At 37.0% G+C, this 20,885-nt stretch overlaps 1 protein-coding gene across 6 annotated transcripts in view; it reads left to right on the top strand.

The window, feature by feature from the left end:
• Positions 1-20,885, top strand: part of ARHGAP32 (Rho GTPase activating protein 32) — a 411,930-nt gene that overhangs the window by 343,137 nt on the left and 47,908 nt on the right. For 5 of the 6 annotated variants that reach the window (XM_049857308.1, XM_049857307.1, XM_049857306.1 and 2 more), the window contains one exon: positions 155-236. In XM_049857308.1, coding sequence (XP_049713265.1) covers positions 155-236 — 82 coding nt within the window. Of the gene's footprint in view, positions 1-154; positions 237-11,553; positions 12,234-20,885 lie in introns of those variants that run through there. The other variant, XM_049857311.1, reaches the window with a different exon arrangement.

Genomic DNA, 20,885 nt, shown 5'->3' with positions numbered 1-20,885 from the left:
TTGGGTAGTTGGCAGATCTGTTATTTAGAATCTTGGAATAATAGAATCATTGGGGAGGGACTGTGGAGTACATTACTGGAATTCAATTGGCAGTGCTCACATATTGGTCAGCTCTCTGGTTCAGAATCCTCTCTTTGCCTCTTTTCTTTCATAGGTGGGACTCTTCCCTGGACACTGTGTTGAGTTAATTAACCAAAAGGTTCCCCAGTCAGTGACCAACTCTGTGCCAAAACCGGGTGAGTATCTTTTTCATCAGTGTGGTTATTTTACAAACTGATTAAAATCACATTTCCCAGTCTTTTTCTTACCTAATTGCCCTGTCTAGAACCTCCAGTCCTATGTCGAATAGAAGTAAGGAGAACAGACACCCTTGTCTTGTTCCTTTTCATAGGGGGAAAGCATCCATTCTTCCACCGTTAAGCGTGTTCGCTGTGGGCTTTTCACAGGTGTCCTTTGTCAGGTTGGGAAAGTTCCCTTCCATTCCTAGTCTGTTCAGTGTTTTTATCATGAAAAATGTTGGATTTTGTCATATGTTTTTTCTGTGTCTATTGAGATGATCATCTTTTTTTAAAACTTTCATTCACTGCTTTGATCCTATTAAGATTTAACATCAAAAATTTGTTGTGATTTCTTGTATGTTGCTTTTATGCATTTTTATGGTGTAAACTATCAATTTTATGAGTTACTTATCATCTTGGATAATTTTGACTTGAAGATGTACTATAAAGTGAATTTCTAAAATGATTTTAATCAAAATTATTTTAATAATGGTGTTAAAATAAAAGTTTTGAAGGGGAAACTGACAGTTCTAACAGTGATAACCTCCAGAAGCTTTTGAAACTTGGGAAAGTTCATCAGTTGTTGAGAGTTTTGAAAAATAGGTTTCTCTTCGTGGTTAATTTTATATATGTAATAATATTTTAAAAACTAGATCACCTTCAAAAACTAATGTATTATCTTTTAATTTTTGAGAGCAGCTTTGCAGGGTTGGAATTATGCATCCTTAATACATTTTGAAAAGGAAAATGTGAATTCTATCAGCTTCAGGCTTGTTTCACAGTTTAAAACTGTCTTTGCCTACAGTATAAACAACTTGGATGTTCTATTTATTTTTAACATTGCCATCTGTCACTGCTGTATGCCAAATCCGAAAAAAGCAGCTATAGTTTGAGACTAAAAATTTAAAGCTACCTATACTATTACGTAACCAGGTTAACAGAAAATATGTCCTCTTGGGCCTGTTCTTAAGGTTCTCAACATGTTCAGTTATCTTCATATGCAAAAATGAAATTAGTTAGTCACAGTGTCCTGATTGACATAGCAAGTGTCCATGGTACTTTAAAAATAAAGTGAGAGATTCAGAGAGAGAGGGAAAACAAACAAAAAACAAAGAGGAGAAGACAGAGGAAGAAAGGTGAAAGCTTGTCCATGAGAAACTGACCTTTAGTTCAGTCAGCATAGGGCCTTGTTTGATGGAAGATGCTGAGACTGAGATGGGGGAAGAGGAAGGGAAAGCACATGGTTTGTGTGTGTGTGTGTTTATCCTGCTTTGGAGTTCACCGAGCATTTTGGATCTACTTACTGATGTCTTCCTTAAAGTTTTTAATCTTCTCAGCTATTATCTTTCAAGTATTTATTTTGTCTAATTCTCTTTCTCCTCTCCTTTACATATGGGTTTATGCACTTTGATAGTGTTCAACAGATTACAGACTCTCTGTTCTGTTTTTTTTTTTTTTTTTTTTTCTTTTCCCATACTCCATTTTCTTTTTTGTTTCAGTTTGGATACTTTCCAGTGTCCTATCTTCAAGTTCACTGATTCTTCTCTCTCTGCTGTGTAGCCTTCTCTTAAGCCCATCTAATAAATTCTTCAGTGTTCATATATTTTTCATTTATAGAATCAACATTTGGTTCTTTTTTGTAATTTCCATGCTGAAATTCCCCATCTTTCCGTATCATCCACCTATTCCCCTAGAGAGAAAGGAAGGAAGGAAGGGAGGGATGAGACTGGGAAGCAAAGTTTACTTTTGGGACATGAACTTCTGGAATTTAGACATACCTTCCCTCTCAGAACAGTTAGAAAAGTTGGACAGGAATATAAAAATATTTCTTTGAAGCACTGGAGAGTTGATAAGGCAGTAAACAATTACTGAACCAAGGTCAAGTAGAAGAAGGAAACCCAAAGTGGTGAGCCCAGCCTATGGAGACACTTAGAGGATCTGCTGATAGAGTAGAGGAAGTCACAGGGGTAAGGGGACCAAAATTGGAGTTCAGAGCTCAACAGGGGAGGGTTACTGATAAATGCCCCAATTTTCGTGGAAATTGACAAACTGATTCTGAAATTTACATGGAAATGCAGAGTCAGGAATACCCGAGACGATTCTGAAGAACAACAAAAAAGTGGGCAGATTTGCTGTAATAGCTGTCAGAACTTACAGTGTTTAAGAGACTAGTATTGATGCAAGGAGAGATAAATAGATGAGGGAACAGAACAGAGCCCAGAAACAAACCTGTGTATGTACACATGCCTGATTTACAACACAGGTGGTACTGCAGAGCAGTGTGGAAAAAAGGGTAGTTGTTCCAATAAATGGTGCTAGGCCAGTTAGGGTTCTGTATAGAAAAGAGACAGAGAAACCTGACCCTGTTTAACCCCCTATACAGACTTAACTGCAGAAGAATTGTAGATCTGTATAACCCACTGCTGTCAATTCTGACTCATAGCGACCCTACAGGACAGAGTAGAGCTGCCCCATAGAGTTTCCAAGGAACGCCTAACGGATTTGAACTGCCAATTTCTTGGCTAGCAGCCGTAGCACTTAACCATTACACCACCAGGGTTTCTTTAGATCTGTATATGAAAGGTAAAACAGTAAAACTCTCAGAGGATAATACAGTAGAATATCTTCATGATGTATGTATCTTCATGACTTTAGGTTAGACCTAAAACTTTAATCATAACTAGAAGATTTAATAATTAAAATTAAGAAATTCCGGTTCATCATAATATGCTATTAAGATGAAAAGGCCAGTCACAGAGTGAGAAAAAATGTTTGCAGTACATGTATCTGACAAAGGTCTCCTAACTAGAATACATGAAAGATCAATAAGAAAAGAACAGATGAATCAGTGTTTTTTTTTTAATGGTTGAAAAACGTGAGCAGGTACTTTACAAAAGAAAATACCAAAATTGCTCAATAATTGTATGAAAAGATGCTCAACCTTATTAGTCTTTATGGAAATGTAAATTAAACCCTCATTGACACCATAGCACACGCCCACCAGAATGGTTGAAATTCAAGAGTGACAGTACTACAAACTGGCAAAGATGTAGAGTAACGGGAGCTCTTAATACTGCTAGTGGGGGTGTAACTCAATCATTGTTTGACATTATCTACTAAAGCTGACACACACATACCCTGTGGTGCTGCAGTACCATTCTTAGGTATATGATAGTTGCCATTGAGTTGTCTCCAACTCATGGAGACCCTGTGTGTGTCAGAGCACAGTTGTGTTCCATAAGGTTTTCAGCGGCTGATCTTTTTGAAGTAGATTGCCAGGCCTTTCTTCCAAGGTACCTCTGAATGAATTCAGACCTCCAGCCTTTCAGTTTAACAGCTGAGCATGTTAACCATTTGCATCACCCAGGGACTTCTATATACATATACACATACATAAACACACATACACAAACAGTCACATATATATAGTTCAAAGTCATAGCACTCAAAATTATGCTGGGGTGTTAGTAGTTAGGATAATGGTCACCTTTGGAGAGGAGGTAAATGATTGGGATGGTAGAAGAGGATTCTGTTGATCCAGGAAATGATTGTACAGAAAATTTTGCTTTCTGATAATGCATTGAGTCATTCATAGGAGTTACACAGTTTTCTGAATGTGTCATTTTCAATAAAATTTTCTTTTAAAAAACTGTGATATTTGAGGTTGATTTTAGTAACACTTTTGTGTAAAGTAAGGGAAGGGGATAAAGAAGCAAAAGAAAGATACTTTTCTGTGCTCAACGTGGTAAGAATTCTTCTGAGTCGTTAGGATCGTTGAGGAGGGGCTGTATTTTATTCAGCATCTTTTTTAATATGCCTCCCATCCACGTGAATATTCTTTGCAGCATTGCTTTAATGCTGAAATGTGGGGAAACACATTTACAAAATATATTCGGTACTTCCATACCATGAAAGAATAGAATGAGGGAGAGGCATATCCACTAACCTGTTGTAAAATGAAAAAGGAAATCACAGAAAAGTATGTCAACATGATCCCATTGTGAGTGCAGCATCAGAGGACCTGGGAGGCCATATACGTAACTCGAAGGGGAACAGAATGGTAAACATAGCCAGAAACTTTTCTTTTTTTTCCCCCCTCTATTTGCTTCTTAATTTATTCAAATTCTCTACAGTGAACATTTATTACTTTACAAAATAGGAAAAAATAGATTGTCATCTCCCTTAACTTCACCCTGTCCAAAGCCTAAAGCCCCTGAATATTTAATAAATGGCAGCTGTTATTATTTATTACATTATGTTTATCTACTGTTTTATGTTATGTCATTTTTTTTATAGTTTCCAAGCTGAAACTAGGTTTAGTTTATAGAGATGCTTATTAAACATATTATTTACTAGAATAAATATATATCACAGTATATCACCGAATGCATGAATTATAGTAGTTTACTTGGAACCACAGTGGGGGAGGGAGCTTCACTGGACAGTTACTTGGAGTTTGCATCATAAATTTTTGTCTTCTTTGTGATCACAGCCAATTGCTGTTGTGGTTGGCAGACATAGAGGTAGCTGAAGCTTTCACTTGTGGAGAGGACTTAGTAATCATATGTAACTCTGGTAAGATCCTAATGTTTACTTAAAAAGTGGTTGTCATGGATTGAATTGTGTCCCCCCAAAATAGGGCTAGGTCATGATTCCCAGTATTGTATGATTGTCTATTATCTTGTCATCTGATGTGATTTCCCTATGTGTTATAAATCCTATCACTGTGATGTAATGAGATGGATTAGAGACAGTGATATTGATGAGGTCTACAAGATTAGATGGTGTTTTTAAACCCACCTCTTTTGAGATATAAAAGAGAGAAGCAAGCAGAGAGACGCAGGGACCTCATACCACCAGGAAAGCAGTGCCGGGAGCAGAGCCCATCCTTTGAACTTGAGGCTTCTGCATGGAGAAGCTCCTAGACCAGGGGAAGATTGATGACATGGACCTTCCTCCAGAGCTGACAGAGAAAACCTTCCCCTGTAGCTGACACCCTGAATTTGGACTTACAGCCTACTAGACTGTGAGAGAATAAATTTCTGTTTGTTAAAGCCATGCACTTATGGTATTTCTGTTACAGCAGCACTAGATGACTAAGACAGTCGTTTATAACCTAATAAATTAACCTGAATTTGTAGTATAGTTTTGAAATAAATTCTTTGTAGTGTTTGTCTTAGTTATCTAGTGCTGCTATGATGGAAATACCACAAGTGGATGGTTTTAACAAAGAGAAGTTTATTTCCTCACAGTAAAGTAGGCTAAAAGTCCAGATTCAAGGTGTCAGCTACGGGGGAAGGCTTTCTCTCTCTGTTGGCCTTCTCATCAATCTTCCTCCTGGACTAGGAGCTTCTCAGCACAGGGACCCCAGGTCCAAAGGATATGTTCTGTTCCTGGCACTGCTTTCTTGGTTGTATGAGGTTCCCTGTCTCTCTGCTCACTTCTCTCTTTTATATCTCAAGAAATTGCCTCAAGACACAATCCAGTCTTGTAGATCGAGTCCTGGCTCACTAACACAACTGTCACCCCTCCTCCCTCATTAACATCGTAGAGACAGAATTTACAACATAAAGGAAAATTATACAATACTGGGAATCCTGGCCCAGCCAAATTGATACACACATCTTTGGGGGACATAATTCAATCCATGACAGTGTTCTTTTAGGAAGTGGGGCCTTTAGTATCTTGCTTTTTTGATTGTTTTCTTTGCAGGTTTGCCTAATTACATTTTTTTTCTTTATTTGTGTTTGTTTGATTTTAAATTGTTTCTGTTTTCTCTTTTTGAGTTTCCAGCACTTTGCCTCCTTGTAGCCATGTTTCTTTACGTGTCACTTTAGTTTGAAGTGACCAAACATTCTCTGTCAGGTAAAATAGGTCCAGGTTTTTACTTGTCGTATGTGGAACGCTGTATCAAATAGTCTTCACACTGAGCATATGCCTGCTTGTGTTCTGGAGGCTAATACTTTAAGAATCAGACGTTAAAATCAGAAACACTAGAACACATGCGGAAGATTTCTTCCTGAATATAAGGCAGGATAGTATTTTCTCCCTGTGAATCAGGGAAAACCAGCTACAATTTCACAACGTGTTATATTTTTAAAGCGCTTTAGAGTTTATGAATACTTTTTTCCATTATTTAAATTGGGACTTGAGCCTCAGTACAACCCTGTGTGGTAGGTGGCTGTAGGGAATATTTTTCTATCCCACCACCCCCCCCCTTTTTTTTAAACAAATGAATCAACTGAGACTCCAAAAGGTTAAGAGATTTGCCTGAGTTTACACGCTAGAACATATTGAAGCCTTCTGACATCTAATGACAATAATAGTAGCTAGCATGTATATAGTACTTACTGTGTGCCAAGGACTGGTCCAAGCAGTTGCTATAGATTAACGACACATCTGGAATGAATTCACTCAAAACACAGAATTCTTCCCACTATAGAACGTTGACTAGAGATCATGTTTGTCATTCTGTCTCTCAAAACAAGTATTTATTTAATATCATTTACTTCTATTATGATACTGTACCCATAGCCATTGCCATTGAGTGCATTCCCACTCACAGCAACCCCATAGTTGAGTTTATTACAATAGGAATTTATTACAATAAAAATTGCATGGGCATTTCCAGAAGGCCTGTATGAGCAGAACAGAACAGAAATTAGGACGGAAGATGGGTTGATCTGAAGTGGAGAATTGCTAAGGGGAGCCTACTTAACTTGCTCGTTTTGTTTTCAGCCTTTTATGATGATATTTGCATAGTCCCCAATGCCTTTTTAAAATTCAAAAAAACTTTCAGTTTTTTCTCATCAAAACATAGCTCCAGATTCTGTTTTACTATGGCATTTTAAAAGACTCTCCCTTTCCGGTCTTGTATTCTAGGCTTTCACTCCGCGTCCCCTCCTGGACTTGCAGCACTCCCTGAACGTAGCGCATGGATTCATAGCTTTCTGTTGGCTCTTGCTATCCCTGCAGCCTGAACTGCTCTCTTCCCTGGTTTGACCTCTTGAAATTCTACTTAAATTTCAAGACTCAGGCCCTAAGCTCCGTCTTCCATGACAGCTCCCCTGATCCATCTCTCCCTAACCCTAGCCCCGCCCCTCCCTAACCCTAGCCCCGCCCCTCTCCTAGTTAAAACTAACAGCAGCTGTTTCACCTGCTCCTTTAATTGCTGTCTGGTCACTAGTGGAAAGTATGTCTCATTTGTCTTTGTCTCCCCATAGTATAACACTAGATGCACAATTAATGCCTGTTGGATTAAGCCACCTGAGTTTTAGTACTAAAATACATTTTTAGAATACAGCTTTTATCTTGTAACCCTTACCTTCAGAAAAGTTTGGTAGTTTGCCAAAATAATATACATAATCCATAGCCTAGAGTTTAAGGTGCTCCGCAAGCACTAGAACTAATCTTTTGTAGCCTATTTTCCCTACATTCAGCTTTAGTAAAATGTTTCTTTATTCTTCTCCTAATATGCTTTGGGTTCCCTTCTCCCTTTTCTAAGATCTTTCGCGTTCCTGAAATGACTTACTATCTCCTTCATGAAGGAATGTGCATTCGGATCATCTGAGGGGTCTTGGTAAACTGTCATCATGATTTTGTAGAGCTGGGGTGGGGCCTGGGATTCTGCATTTCTGATAAACTCCCCGATGAGACTGGTAACACTGGTCCTAAGAGCACATTTTGGGAATAGTGTATGCCAATGACTTACCTTGTTTTGAATTTGATACACTTTTTGGGTGTCATTTTTCCCAACCTAAATTGTTTTATGGCCAGTCTGTTTGATGATAATCTGCATGCTTTATACATAACGGATGCTCCAAAACAGTTCTTGATTGATAATCATTAACATGAACAATTTCTATAATAGTTATCAAAAATGTTTTCTCAACCCTCATATGCCCTTTAGCCAGTACTAGGAGTAGGCTTCTAATCAGTCTTCTCCTTGCCCTAAGTCAAGCCACTTTTCTGTTTTGGTCATCTCCAGTATTTATTCATCCATCAATTATTTATTTAGTGAGTGCATGCTAAGTGCTAGGGCTAAAACAATGAACACAAGAGACAGAAATTCTGCCATTTGGGATATTATATTCAGGTATGATGAGAAACAGATAAACATGTAAAATATGTAGGATGATATGAAATATGATTGATAAGTACTATGGAGAAAAATAGGCGTCTGTGGGGGTGCGCGAAAAAAAGGAAGACCCTCAAGGAGATGGCTTGACATGGTGACTGCAGCAATGGGCTCAACCATACCTACTATTGTGAGGATGACCGGACTGGGCAGCATTTCCTTTTTTATACATGCATCACTTTGAGTCAGAACCTGGTCAGGGGCACCTAACAACAACAGTGGAGAAAAATGAAGCAGAAAAGGGAGATAGATGGTAGTTAGCAAGTACTGGGATGTTGTTTATGTGAGATGATTTTAAAGCAGGTGGTCATAGAAGGGTTCATTAGAATTAACAGACAAATTAATTAATGATTAATTAATTACTTAGTAAATTAATGAACAAAGACCTGGAGAAGCTGAGGGGGTAGGTGTACATGTATCTGGGGGCAGAGCTTTCCAGGGAGAGAGAATGGCAATACAGCAGTGCTGTGCTGGGTGCATGCCTGGCTTGGTGAAGGACCGACCAGTAGGAAGGTCAGGTTGGCCAAACCATATGGAGAAGATGCTGTTGATGAGGAGATGCGGTTAAAGCGAAAGGGGATCAAACACTCCTTGTGCCCTGTGTGCCACTCTACAGATTTGCCTTTTGCTTACAAGTAGACAGTAAGTCATTGGAGGGTTTTGATCAGATTTGTTTAATCTGACTTACCTTGTCAAAGGATCACTTTGGCTTCTGTGTTAAGAGTAGGAGAGGACATGGTAGAAGACTAGAGACTGGCAGTTGGCTATTGGAATGATCCACACAGGTGATGATGGTGGCTTAGACCAGGATCAAAACCAAAAAACCAAACCCATTGGCATCGAGTCAATTCCGACTCATAGCCACCCTACAGGACAGAGTAGAGATGCCCCATAGAGTTTCTAAGCAGCACCTGTGGATATGAACTGCCGACTTTTGGTTAGCAGTGGTAGCCTCCAGGGTTGAGACGTGGTCTGATTTTGGATATATTTTGGACATGGAGAGAATTTGCAGACATATTGTCAATTTTTATTTGAATCATTCAGGTAATTTTTATAACTGAATGATTGAAACGTGGCCATTGCCTATCCTGTGAGTTCCCTTGTTGCCCCTCCTACCCACACAACAATTCATCTTAGTATTTCACAGGTGGATAACCTCCATACTTTTTGTTAAATATGAGGGAAAAATGACAAGCGAATTCTCCTATGTAATAAGCAGTCACTAGAAGACATAGCATTTTTTTTAGAAGACATAGCATAGTTACTTTGCAGTCAGCCTTGTATTTTTAACTTTTTATTTTGAAATAATTATAGCCTGAGAAGAAGTTGTAAAAACTGTATGCACCCATTCCCCAACTTCTCCCAATGGTAACATCTCCATAACTATGTAGTAGGTTATCAAAACCAAGAATTAACATTATCACAGTGCAATTAACTAGAGTACAGACTTTACTCCAGTTCCACCAGTTTTTGCATGCATTCATTTTTTTTCATGTATTTTTAATATGGTACACATCTGACTTCTGGGTTTCAGGTGAGAGTTATTATCATTAATTCTGTAGTTTTCCCACATTCAGGGCAACTACTATGGAATTAGTTACTTTTATCTGTGTTTATGGGGCAGTGGTGGTTCAATGGTAGAGTTCTTTATTTCCATGCAGGAGACCTGGGTTCAATACCTGGTCAAAGTACAGCCACCACTTGTCTATCAGTGGAGGCCTGTGTGTTGCTGTGATGCTGAACAAATTTCAGCTGAGCTTTCATACTAAGACTAGGAATAAATGCCTGGTGATCTACTTCTAAAAAATCAACCAGTGAAAACCCTGTGGATCACAATGGTCTGATCCCATTGTACATGGATGGGTTCACCATGAGTTGGGGACTGACTTGATGGCACCTTAATAACAACAACATGCATGCTCATATTTTCAGTAATATAAGGGGCTTATAATGAGTTGCAGTAAGCATTCCCATAATGTTTTTTATATAGGATGTATTCTTTCTTGTCTCTCTCTCTCCCCACTTCTTTCTTCTTTCTCTCTTTTCCTCTTTTTATTACTTTTTCTCCTTACTTGTCTCTTTCCCTCACCCTCTCTTGCTGTCTTTAGTAATGAACAAGACATAGGCAGAAGAAGAGGTATTTTTAGTTTAAAAATAAAGAAGAGAAGGGTGACTTTGCTTTCTCCACTAAGAATAAACTTTAAGAGACTCATTTTGTATTCAGTAAAAACCTGAAAATCCACAGCTGTTCCATTGGTAAAAATTAACACGTTTTGTTCCTACCACGTATTGGAATTCTCTGTGATCTTTTCTATTGTAAGATCATATCAATTTGTTGTTTTCCTATTGTGGCCTAACATTTACCAAAAATGTTATATTCAGAGCTGTGTTCAGAGAGGAAGAAGAGAATGAATTCAGCCTTTAGCAGAAGAGTTTGGCATGGTGTGTGATAAATACTTCTTGGGAATCTCAGATCCACTGATACTTGTTGTGTGACCTTGGCAAACTGCGTAACCTTTCTGACTTGGCTACCTCACCTGTAGGATGGGGACAATAATAGTGTCAACCTCGTAGAGTTATAATGAGGAATATTTGTACTTAACAGTAGTGCCTGGCCCATGGTAAACATTATAAAACTGCTTTGTTAATTAATCAAAGACAAATAAGTATCTGAATCTGAAATTTACATTGGTATTAGTAAAAAGTTATTTAGAACAAAAAAAAATATGCCAATCTTTCAACTCATTTATTTCTTAAAATAATTCTAATTGGGTTAACACAAGGGAGTAACGTTATTTAATATTTAACTCCTAGACACTCTGTGGGGCCTTATGGGCTTGGCTGCTACCCAAAAGGTCAGCAGTTTGAATCCACCAGCTGCTCCTTGGAAACCCTATAGGGCAGCTCTAATCTGTCCTACCGAGTTGCTATGAGTCGGAATCAACTCAACAGCAACAGATTGGTAGGCGCCCTATTGAGGTCATACTCGTGAAAAATCTGCTTAATTCTGGATTTTCAAGTCTGAAAAAAACTGTAATTTTTTCCCCTCATAATTGCAAAGTAGATTGTTGTCTTTTCAGATTTTTTCACACAGAAGCAGTATAAATGGATACTTTTTAAATACGTGTTAGTGGAATAACAATCACTGCTCAGTATCAGTAAAGATATTAAAAGATCTGATATGCTTTCTTAGCCTGTTGCTGCTAGTTTCATGATTCAGGCTTTTACTGGCAACACTTCCTAGTTTGATAAATTACTTTCCTGATTTTACTTGGGCCTAAAATGCCAACATTTTAATTGAATACACTCTCTCCCTACCTAGATACCAAATATGTAAACAAATGAATAATGAGGAACTTTTGAAGAATTAAAAGATACAATTAAGTATCAATTTTACAGGGGTCATTTCTGAGCAGGAAGTGTTCACCTGTGTGAAGTTGGTGGGTGGAGCTATACTGGTGAAGCCTGTTCTGCAAGTGTGAGCGTAGGTCTGGGTGTTTCTGTGGTGTTGCAGAGCAGTGCCTGCTGAGAGAGGACGGTTAAGCTCCGGGGCATTCGCGTGTACAAGCCTACTGGGCTGATCAGGGACCACAAACAGGGACGAGGAAACTGCTGCGGAGAGGCTGGAGCCTGAAAGTGCCGTGAAGCTTTGCTGTGGGATATACTGTGGTGGATAAGGTCTGAGCCAGGATAACTGCAATCCATCTGTTAGCGTTTACACGGAATGCCGAGATCTTGTATCCTGCTGGATCTGCTGCTAAATACAGTCTTTTGGAATAATTCTGAGGATTGCTCCTAAAGCCTGAACCCAATAAGAGGTAAAATCTCAGTCAGCTATTCAAATGTCTGATTCAGACAGCATTCGGCTTATTCCCCGGAGACAAATTTTAGATTATTTTGACGCCTGGGTACCTTGGTTGTTTTTGGGTGACTGATTAATTATTTAATTATCTATAAATAGAATAATTGAGTACTAATATTTGTCATGTTTGTAGAGAGATGATCATATTTGAAGTAGGGTTTTGTTGATTGTACCATGTAGGTATTAGGCAGTGTGTCTGACTTCCCTTCCCTGATCAGGTTCAGGACAGATGTACTTACTTTTCTACTATTCTCAATCTTAACATTTATGTTTTCTAGAGCTGAGGTCAGTATAACAAAAGTTTTCATGAATTAGAAGACCATACCTTTATTTCTTAAGCAATCAGTATATATCTTATTTTTAAAATTATCCTGGTGGTTTCATAATATTTCTATTGTTGGTAACTGGAAGATAGGCAGCATTGATTTATTTAATATAATTGGAGACTTGATAAAGAGGCTGTTCAGATTTGCATAAGGAAGTAAACTTTCTGCCCCTTTCCCTTCAAATATTGTGCTTTTTTTCCTTCCTCGTTGGCACTGGGTCTGGTCTCTGTCTCTCTGGTTGTTGGCATTAGTAAGGATAACTATCTCTATGCATAAAGTATTTGTATTGACTTTTTTCCTCTTATAGAAATTTTATCACTAGGATGGTATTCCATATTTATATAGTGCTTTTTAAGACCTTGGTGATAGAAGCTTTTCATTAAAATAACATGGAGACCAGAATTTTCTCTGGATCACAGAGCCAGCCCTGCTAAGAAGTTAAACATTTTCTTTTCAGCATTGTTGTGCTATTGTTTAAATAATAACAATATTTTAATTTTCAAAACCATTAATACGGGGAATTTCAGAATTTGAAGCTTTTTTTTCACCATTTTTTAAGCAATTATCTGTTGCTTATGTGATAATGGTTGGAGACAATTCTCTTTTTAAGTACTATATGATACTGTATGCTATTCAGTTAGAGCCAAGGTACATAAATTTCAGGTTTCTTAGGGTCAGTTTATATTTAAGGAAATTATGGGAGGAAGGAGTAGAAAGTGATACCGTCATTGTGTGCAGCCTTCCTTGGTGATCTCAGCCCTGACTTCAGGATGTACAACCAGATTAGATTAAACTCAGTCTGAAAAGTGAGGCAGGTTCCTGCTTAGCCCTTTGACATGGGCATTTATTATTTCAGCGAAGCATCATAGTAACCCTGAATGATAGGTATTATTATTGTTAATCCCACTGTGTAGTTGAGGGACTTGAGACTTAAATAGGTAACTTGCTTAAGATACTGTAACTGAGACGCGATTAGGGACTGGATTCGAACCTTCTGGTCCATCCGCCTCCAAAGTCCATGCTCTTATTTGCCATACTAAAGGTCAGGTCTTCTGTCGAGCAGACTCCCAAGACTTTTGCCTTTAGAGAATCCTCATACCAGCTGCATACTCTCCAAACGTGGAACTTCTCCCTCTATCTGCCAAAAAATAAGATAAAATAAAACAAACACAAAGCACCTATGATCATGTCAGTGTTCCAGGCCACACTCCATAGCTTAATCAAGTGCAAAGGATTTTGTGACATTGAAAAAGGGAGTGTGATTATATTTTAATTAAATCCAAAAAAAAAGAGAGAAAGAACATCAAAAAAGAGAGTTTTGACACTGTTAAGATTAACGTTCTGAAATTTCAGATTTCTAGAACTTCATCTAGTATTTTTAATAATCCTATTACCTTTCATGTTACTGAGTTCTGTTGAAAATAATCGAAACTCAACAAAATTTGAACATAAGGTTTATTCTGAGCAGTTATTCCACATGCATATCGGGAGACAATTTTGATTTAAGAAAAATCAAATGGTTGGAAGAAGCTCAGTACAATGAGGCTTATAGAGAGAAGAGGTACCATGATTGATAGACCTCTGCCCTCCCATTTTACTGAGATCAGTTGATATTAGGTCATAAGGTAGTCTGTGCCCCTCCACTGAGCCATCTATTTTGAAATTTAAATTCAGCAAGTCAGGCTTAGAACAGGAAAGAAAACACTAGCAACTTTGAGTGAAAGAAAAGCTGCTGGCAGTATCAATCCTGGTCAGAAACTTCTTAACAGTGAATATTTGGTTTCGTGGGTTTAAAAAAAAAAAAACCCCAAATCAAAGCAAAAGGTCTGCTATCAATTTCTCCCTTTGGCAGTTCCTAAAAATTTGTGGTTGCTATACTTTAATTTTTATAAGAGAGAATACACAAACAAATGTCCTCTTGTCAAAGAGTAGTTTTTAAGCTTCATATCAAATAGTACTAGTTCATCCTAGAAGAAGTATGAGAGCCCACGCAATATAAAAACCCTTAGCAGAGACGATTCTATAGCCTGTATATCTAGCTTTAGAATATCTTTCGTGTCAGGAATTTATATCCGCCTCATGCCTTCTCCTACTCTCTTCTGCTAAAGTGCAAATCTTCCCTTTTGTTCTGTATTTAGTAATGCAGTTAGTCATAGTCTTTTATATAATAACTGAGGTGTTAAAGTCACAAAGTTAAAAAAAAAAAGCCTTACTTTGTTCTTGTACAGAGTTGAGGAACAAATCAAATTAAAATTTTGAAAATATCAATCAGTGGGTACCAGTTTTAGCAAGAAAAACATATAGCATGCTTATGTCAACCTGAAATCAAATAAGCTGAACTTGAATCTTCTTCGATATTTATAACAGAAATCTCTAGCTCCTGAAGTGGTAGATGTACAATGTAGATAGTAAGAGTCGCATTCTTAACCTCATGACATTTTCCCAAGGGAACGATGATATTTGAAGGTCTGGCATACCTGTGCCCTTTTTATGTTGTAACTATCCATGTGATCTTCTAGGAAGGACGGTAGAATGACGTTTCTTTGATTTTATTCTTAACCCTAAAGGAGAGACACAGTTTCATTCAAATGTCCAGATACTTTAAACACTGGTAGGCTGAGTATTCCAAGGAAGCAATTTGTTGCCTCTTTTTTGCTTCCCTTTCCCAAGTGAATTATTTTTGTCCCTTCTGTGTCTGAAAGATTCATCTCTAAAATTTACCCCCAATTTATTTTCTAGATCCTTTAGTCATCCGTGTGTATTGCAGTCAGCTTTTGAAATGCTTCCTCATCTCTCTCATAAGTAAGAGGAAACCGATTTTACTCTTGGTAGCTTTCCCGTTTTTTTAATCAAGAGCCATTTACTCTCAATGCCATTTTTAATGTAGCATAATAAGTATACATAACATCTCTAAGATATCTGGTTCCTCCCTTTCAGGCTGGAATGTAAGTTATCAAACAATAACAGTGGTCCACACTGTAGAACCTCATGCCTGGGCTGGTCCCAGGTACTCTCTCTGTGGCTGTCCTTGTTACATGCATGAGTTAATTAGAGAGCTATTCTTCAATCCCTTACTTACCAAATTATTTCTGATATATTGATCAAAAATGATTCCATACTCTCTAGTTCCACAATAACTTTAATAAAATATTAGAATTTAAGACTCAATTTATCTAAAGATTTTTTTTGGACATGTACCTGAATGAAAAATGAAATCCAAGGCCGAAAACTATTGTTTTCATGATTTGAAAATTGAAAACTGAGCTCAGTTGGTGGTTCATAGAGAGACAATGAGGATTATTTTGACAACGAACATGATAGAATATCAATTTTCAGAAGTTTACGACCTATAGTAATACAGTCAGGTGCCATGTAATGTCCATTCCAGCAAAGTCTGGCTACATCTATGCCCGTGGTCCCATAAGGTTTTAATAGAGTTCAGAAATCCCGATCAGAGAATGGGATGTAGTGAACGTAACTGGACGTAGCGAACACAACAGCTTCTGGCACTCAATACCTGTATCTCATGTCTCTTGTATACAAAGTGATTATGCTGCCAGGCATATAGTGATACAGTACATATCTCTAACACATATGTCTTGATAGTCATAATAAACACCTATGTTACTGGCTTATGTACGTACAGTATTTTCTGTCATTATTTTAATATGAACTTTCCTTACAAATAAAAAGTTTATCGTATAATAGTGTGTGCTTTGACTCATAGGCAGCAGCATCCAATCTCATGTATCATGAATTCTTGAATGTTGTATTGTTATCTCTTTGTTTAATTTTCTTTTAAAAACATTACCGTGAAGTGCTTCGTGGCTTCTAGACAAAGCATAACCAGTGCTAGTGATAACAGCTGCAAGAGGCAAAGAAGTATAGATTTTGAAAGTGAAAAAAAAAAAAAGCATCCCATATAGCTTTGCCAAGTATATAATCTGGTGTTCGCACATTGTCCAAGTTATATTTTTTTATTCCACAGAATGTATTGTGGATGTTAAGCAACGTGTGACTGTATTTGCCTTTTTTTCCCCTTTACTGCAGAGAATTCCTGGAACCTGTATCAAAATTAATCTTTATAAAATAATGACAGTTTCCATAAGAGCAGCATTATAAATGGTGATGGTGCTGTTAACCAGGACTTGGAAGCAAATAAATCACAGAAATAAACAGTAGTGAATATGGCATGTCTTTAACAACTAAAGATAGTACAATGAAACATCAAGTTCTAGAAATAGTCATAAGCTTCTTATATAAGTTAGTTATATAAGGTCTCCTTACTACTATTCTCAGTATTCATGGAGATAGATGGATAGGTAGGTAGGTAGACAGACGTCTAGACAGAAGCAAGTTTCATTTAAAAAATGGTACACTTAGTATATTATACAAAAAAATAAACAATGATATTTTGTTATCTTAAATTTATATAATAGACCTTTTCCGAGAGGATTTGGAATGCCAAGTTTTTTTTGTTTTTTTTAAAAAAGCTCTCCAGTGAAGTTTTAAATGATGCCCCTTTTTTCTTCCTGATAAATTTTTCTAAAGCAATTTTCCATTGATCTTGAAGTTTCTATGCCATTCTAATCTTTCTCAGAATTCCTCACGCTTTTACAAGTATGCTCATTGAAACCTGAAATTCATAAATTGCCTAGTCAGACTTCTTTTCTTTTCATACCATTAAACTGAGGGCTAAACTGGTTAATTTCCTTAGCTGAGATCTCATAGCATATTTCTTGGTGGATCGGGACTAAGACCTTACCTCCACATTCTTGGTTCGGTACTTTCTTCACTGCACATGCAGAATCGGATGGATGATCTCCATCAGATTGTCTTATTATTAGAAATCTGTGAAGTTTTCAATTACTGGGTCATTGGCCCCAGTATATGCTTTTAATCTTCAAAAAGATTTGCTTAAAATTTTTAGTTACTATATATGTTTACCACATTCAAACTATATATCTAGATATTAGAGGATAGCACCAAAAAAAGAAAAAAGAAAGAATTAAAATGTGAGTATTAGGTCATGTTAATAATTATTGTTGTTAGCTCCCATTAAGTTGACCCCCAACCCGTGGTGACCCCATGCACAATGGAACAAAATGCTGCCTGGTCCTGGGTCATCTTCACGGTCAGCTACAGATCAGACCATTATGATCTATAGGGTTTTCATTGGCTGATTTTTGGAAATAGATTGCCAGGCCTTTCTTCCTAGTCCATCTTAATCTAGAAGCTCTGTTGAAACCTGTTCAGCTCATAGCGACATGCAAACTTCCACTGACAAATGGGTGGTGGCCGTGCATGAGGCGCATTGGCTGGGACTTGAACCCAGGTTTCTGCATGGAGGAGCCGTGGTAGCAACGCAGCGGTTATGAGTTCAGCTGCTAACCAAAAGATCAGCAGGTCAAATCTACCAGCTGTCTTTGGAAACCCTAGAGTAGAGGGCAGTTCTGCTCTGTCCTGTAGGGTCGATAGGAGTTGAAATCGATCTAACAGCAGTAGGTTTGGTTTTTTCTCCTGCATGGAAGGTAGGAATTCTGCCACTGAAAGCTGGATATGTAGAACAGGTAAAAGGTTAAAATGTTGTTATTCTGATGACCCTTACATTTAAAAGCCATTACATAGAATGTAATGGGAGGTTAATTATATTTTATTTAAAATACTTGTTCTTCTGACATAACCTTTTAAGGAGAAAATTTTAGTGATCAGATCTGGGCTTATATTTTCAGTTTAAATCATTTAGAGTGTGATGTTAACACAAACCGAGACTAAATTAGTTAACACATGTAAAGCACTGGCATATAGTAAGCACTAAACAAATGTTAGTTATACTGTAATATTGTAATATTGTTTGCTTCTAAATTTTCCTTCAGTGTTTGCTGGATGTGTGGTTTGTCTTCATATTACTTTTCTAGCGGTGGGAATAATGGGCAGGTGAGGCCAGGGCAAGGGCGATCTGTCACAGAGGTAAGAATAGAGTCTGAGACAGAAGTCTCTTGGGTGTGTTCTTATGCCATCAAATAAAAACTCCGAGAGTTTGATTTGCGAGAAACTCCTTTATACTGATTTGGAAGGTGTATTTTGTGAAACAAAAAAAACACATTGTCAGAATTATTCATGTGTATTTTCAGTCATTGGCTTGAGAACTCCCTTTATATCATTACTTAAAAGCTTTATTTATATTAAAGCTATTTTATATTATTTAAAAGGAAAAGTTGCTTAACAAGTTCTATATTTCAGTTACTAGAAAAATGTTTTAGTTTAGCTTAATACTTGAGTCACATATTGGAGTCTTGCTAAACTACCTAGAAATTTTTCCTTAAAAGGTCTGGAAAATTACTAGTCTGGTGAATCATAGCCTAATTTTTGAGTAAATTTATTTGCAAATAATACCTTTTTTTTTTTAAAAGAATACTTATTGTCATGTAGATTTTTAAAAAATAATATCTTATTGTGTTCTCAGTGAATGTTTACACAGCAAATTAGGTTCACATTTGACAGTTTCTACACAAACTGTTAAGTGACATTATTTACATTTTCCACAATGTGTCAGCATTCTCTTTAATTCCGTTCTGGTTGTTCCGTTTCAGTGCTCTAGCTTCCCTGCCCCTTTTCTCTCATCTTTACTTTCGAGCAGTTGTTGACTTTCAGTCTCATACAGTTTTTTAATGGAGCGCTGTTGCTGATGTTGTTGTTAGGTGCCATCAAGTTGGTTCCAACTCATAGCAACCCTGTACATGACAGAACAAAACACTGCCCGGTACTGTGCCATCCTTATAATCATTTTTATGCTTGAGCTCATTGTTGCAGCCACAGTGTCAATCCACCTCGTTGAGGGTCATGGATAATATAATTTATTTTGTGTGTTAATCTGTTATTTTGCTAAAAGGTGACCTTTGGGGATAGTTTCCATTCAAGACTTAAAGTTTGTCTTAGGATAATAGTCTCAGGGAGCCCTCCAGTCTCCACTGGTCCCGTAAGTCTGGACTCTAAGAATTTGAGTTCTGTTCTGCATTTTTGTCCCATCCTATCAGGCTCCACCTACTGTTTCCCTGGTCAGAACAGTCTGCAGTGGTAGCTGGGTACCATCTAGTTCTTCTAATCTCAAAGTAGATAGATGAGGTCATGGTTCACATAGCCTATTAGCCCTATAGACTGGTTCCTTTTCTGAGACTTAGATTTCCTTCTTTTTACTGGTTTACTTTAAACTAATTTAATTCATATACTCAGGGCTACACACGAAGTAAGAGCTACACCACTTTTCCCAGCGTGAGTGCTGACTACAGAAAACAAAAGAAATACTCTTCTCAGTTGCTCAGAGATCCTTTTAAGTCATATGACAAGGTGTGCTAAAAATAAGTTACTTTTTACATCTCTTGCCAGTATCCCATTTAATAAATTTGAAATATTAAGTAACATGTTGACTTCAGCAACTCACTTAAGACTATAAATGTAAATCTGCCTGTATCGTTTTTCTTTAAGGTATCAGTGACCTATTACAATTTTTTTGTTGATGTTTTTGGAATTCTTTGTTTCCACTTTCACCCTATAGAGTTCTTCTGTATTTGTCTTCCTTTACTAGAAGCTCATTTCTAATACGTGTGCACTATTCTTATGTTTATTATAATTTCTAAGGGGGAACTTTCCGTAACTTAATGTTTTTATTTTTTAAAATTGCCAGTATTCTTCTCAAGTCTCTCATACTCATTTACATTCCTGAAAAAGATTAAAAGGAGATAGGAGTAAAGGGTACTTACTATATAAGTATAAAAGCAGTACGTTTTAAAAGTGGTTATAATACCACATTCAAAAATTAAAATTAAATAAAACAAACTAAGTGATCGTCTTAATAGAGTCAGAGAAATTAATTGATAAAGTTCAACACCTGTTCTTTTTATATACCTTACCAATTAGGAATAGGGAATCTCTTTAATGTATTTAAGGTATCTACTAAACACCCCGAGCAAATTTTATTCTTAGTGTTGAAATGTAAGAAACATTTTCTTTAAAGTCAGGAAGATCAATATTTATTGGAGGTCCAGTGCAGTAATACAAAAGATAATAAAAGGATTGGAAAGGGAAAAGCAAATCTGCATTCTTTGCAGATGATATGATTGTCCACAAATCCAAAAGCATCTATAATCAAATTACTAAAATTAAGAGTACAGCAATGTTGCTAAATAAAAAATAATAACAACAGTAATAACAGCTAACATTAATTAATTTCTTTCTGTTGTACACTAAGTGTTTTATATCTCTTAGTTTATTTAATCCTCACA

Source organism: Elephas maximus, chromosome 17 (genome assembly GCF_024166365.1).
Source record: "Elephas maximus indicus isolate mEleMax1 chromosome 17, mEleMax1 primary haplotype, whole genome shotgun sequence".
NCBI classification, from domain to species: domain Eukaryota; kingdom Metazoa; phylum Chordata; class Mammalia; order Proboscidea; family Elephantidae; genus Elephas; species Elephas maximus.
This window is presented reverse-complemented; position numbering and strand designations above follow the sequence as displayed.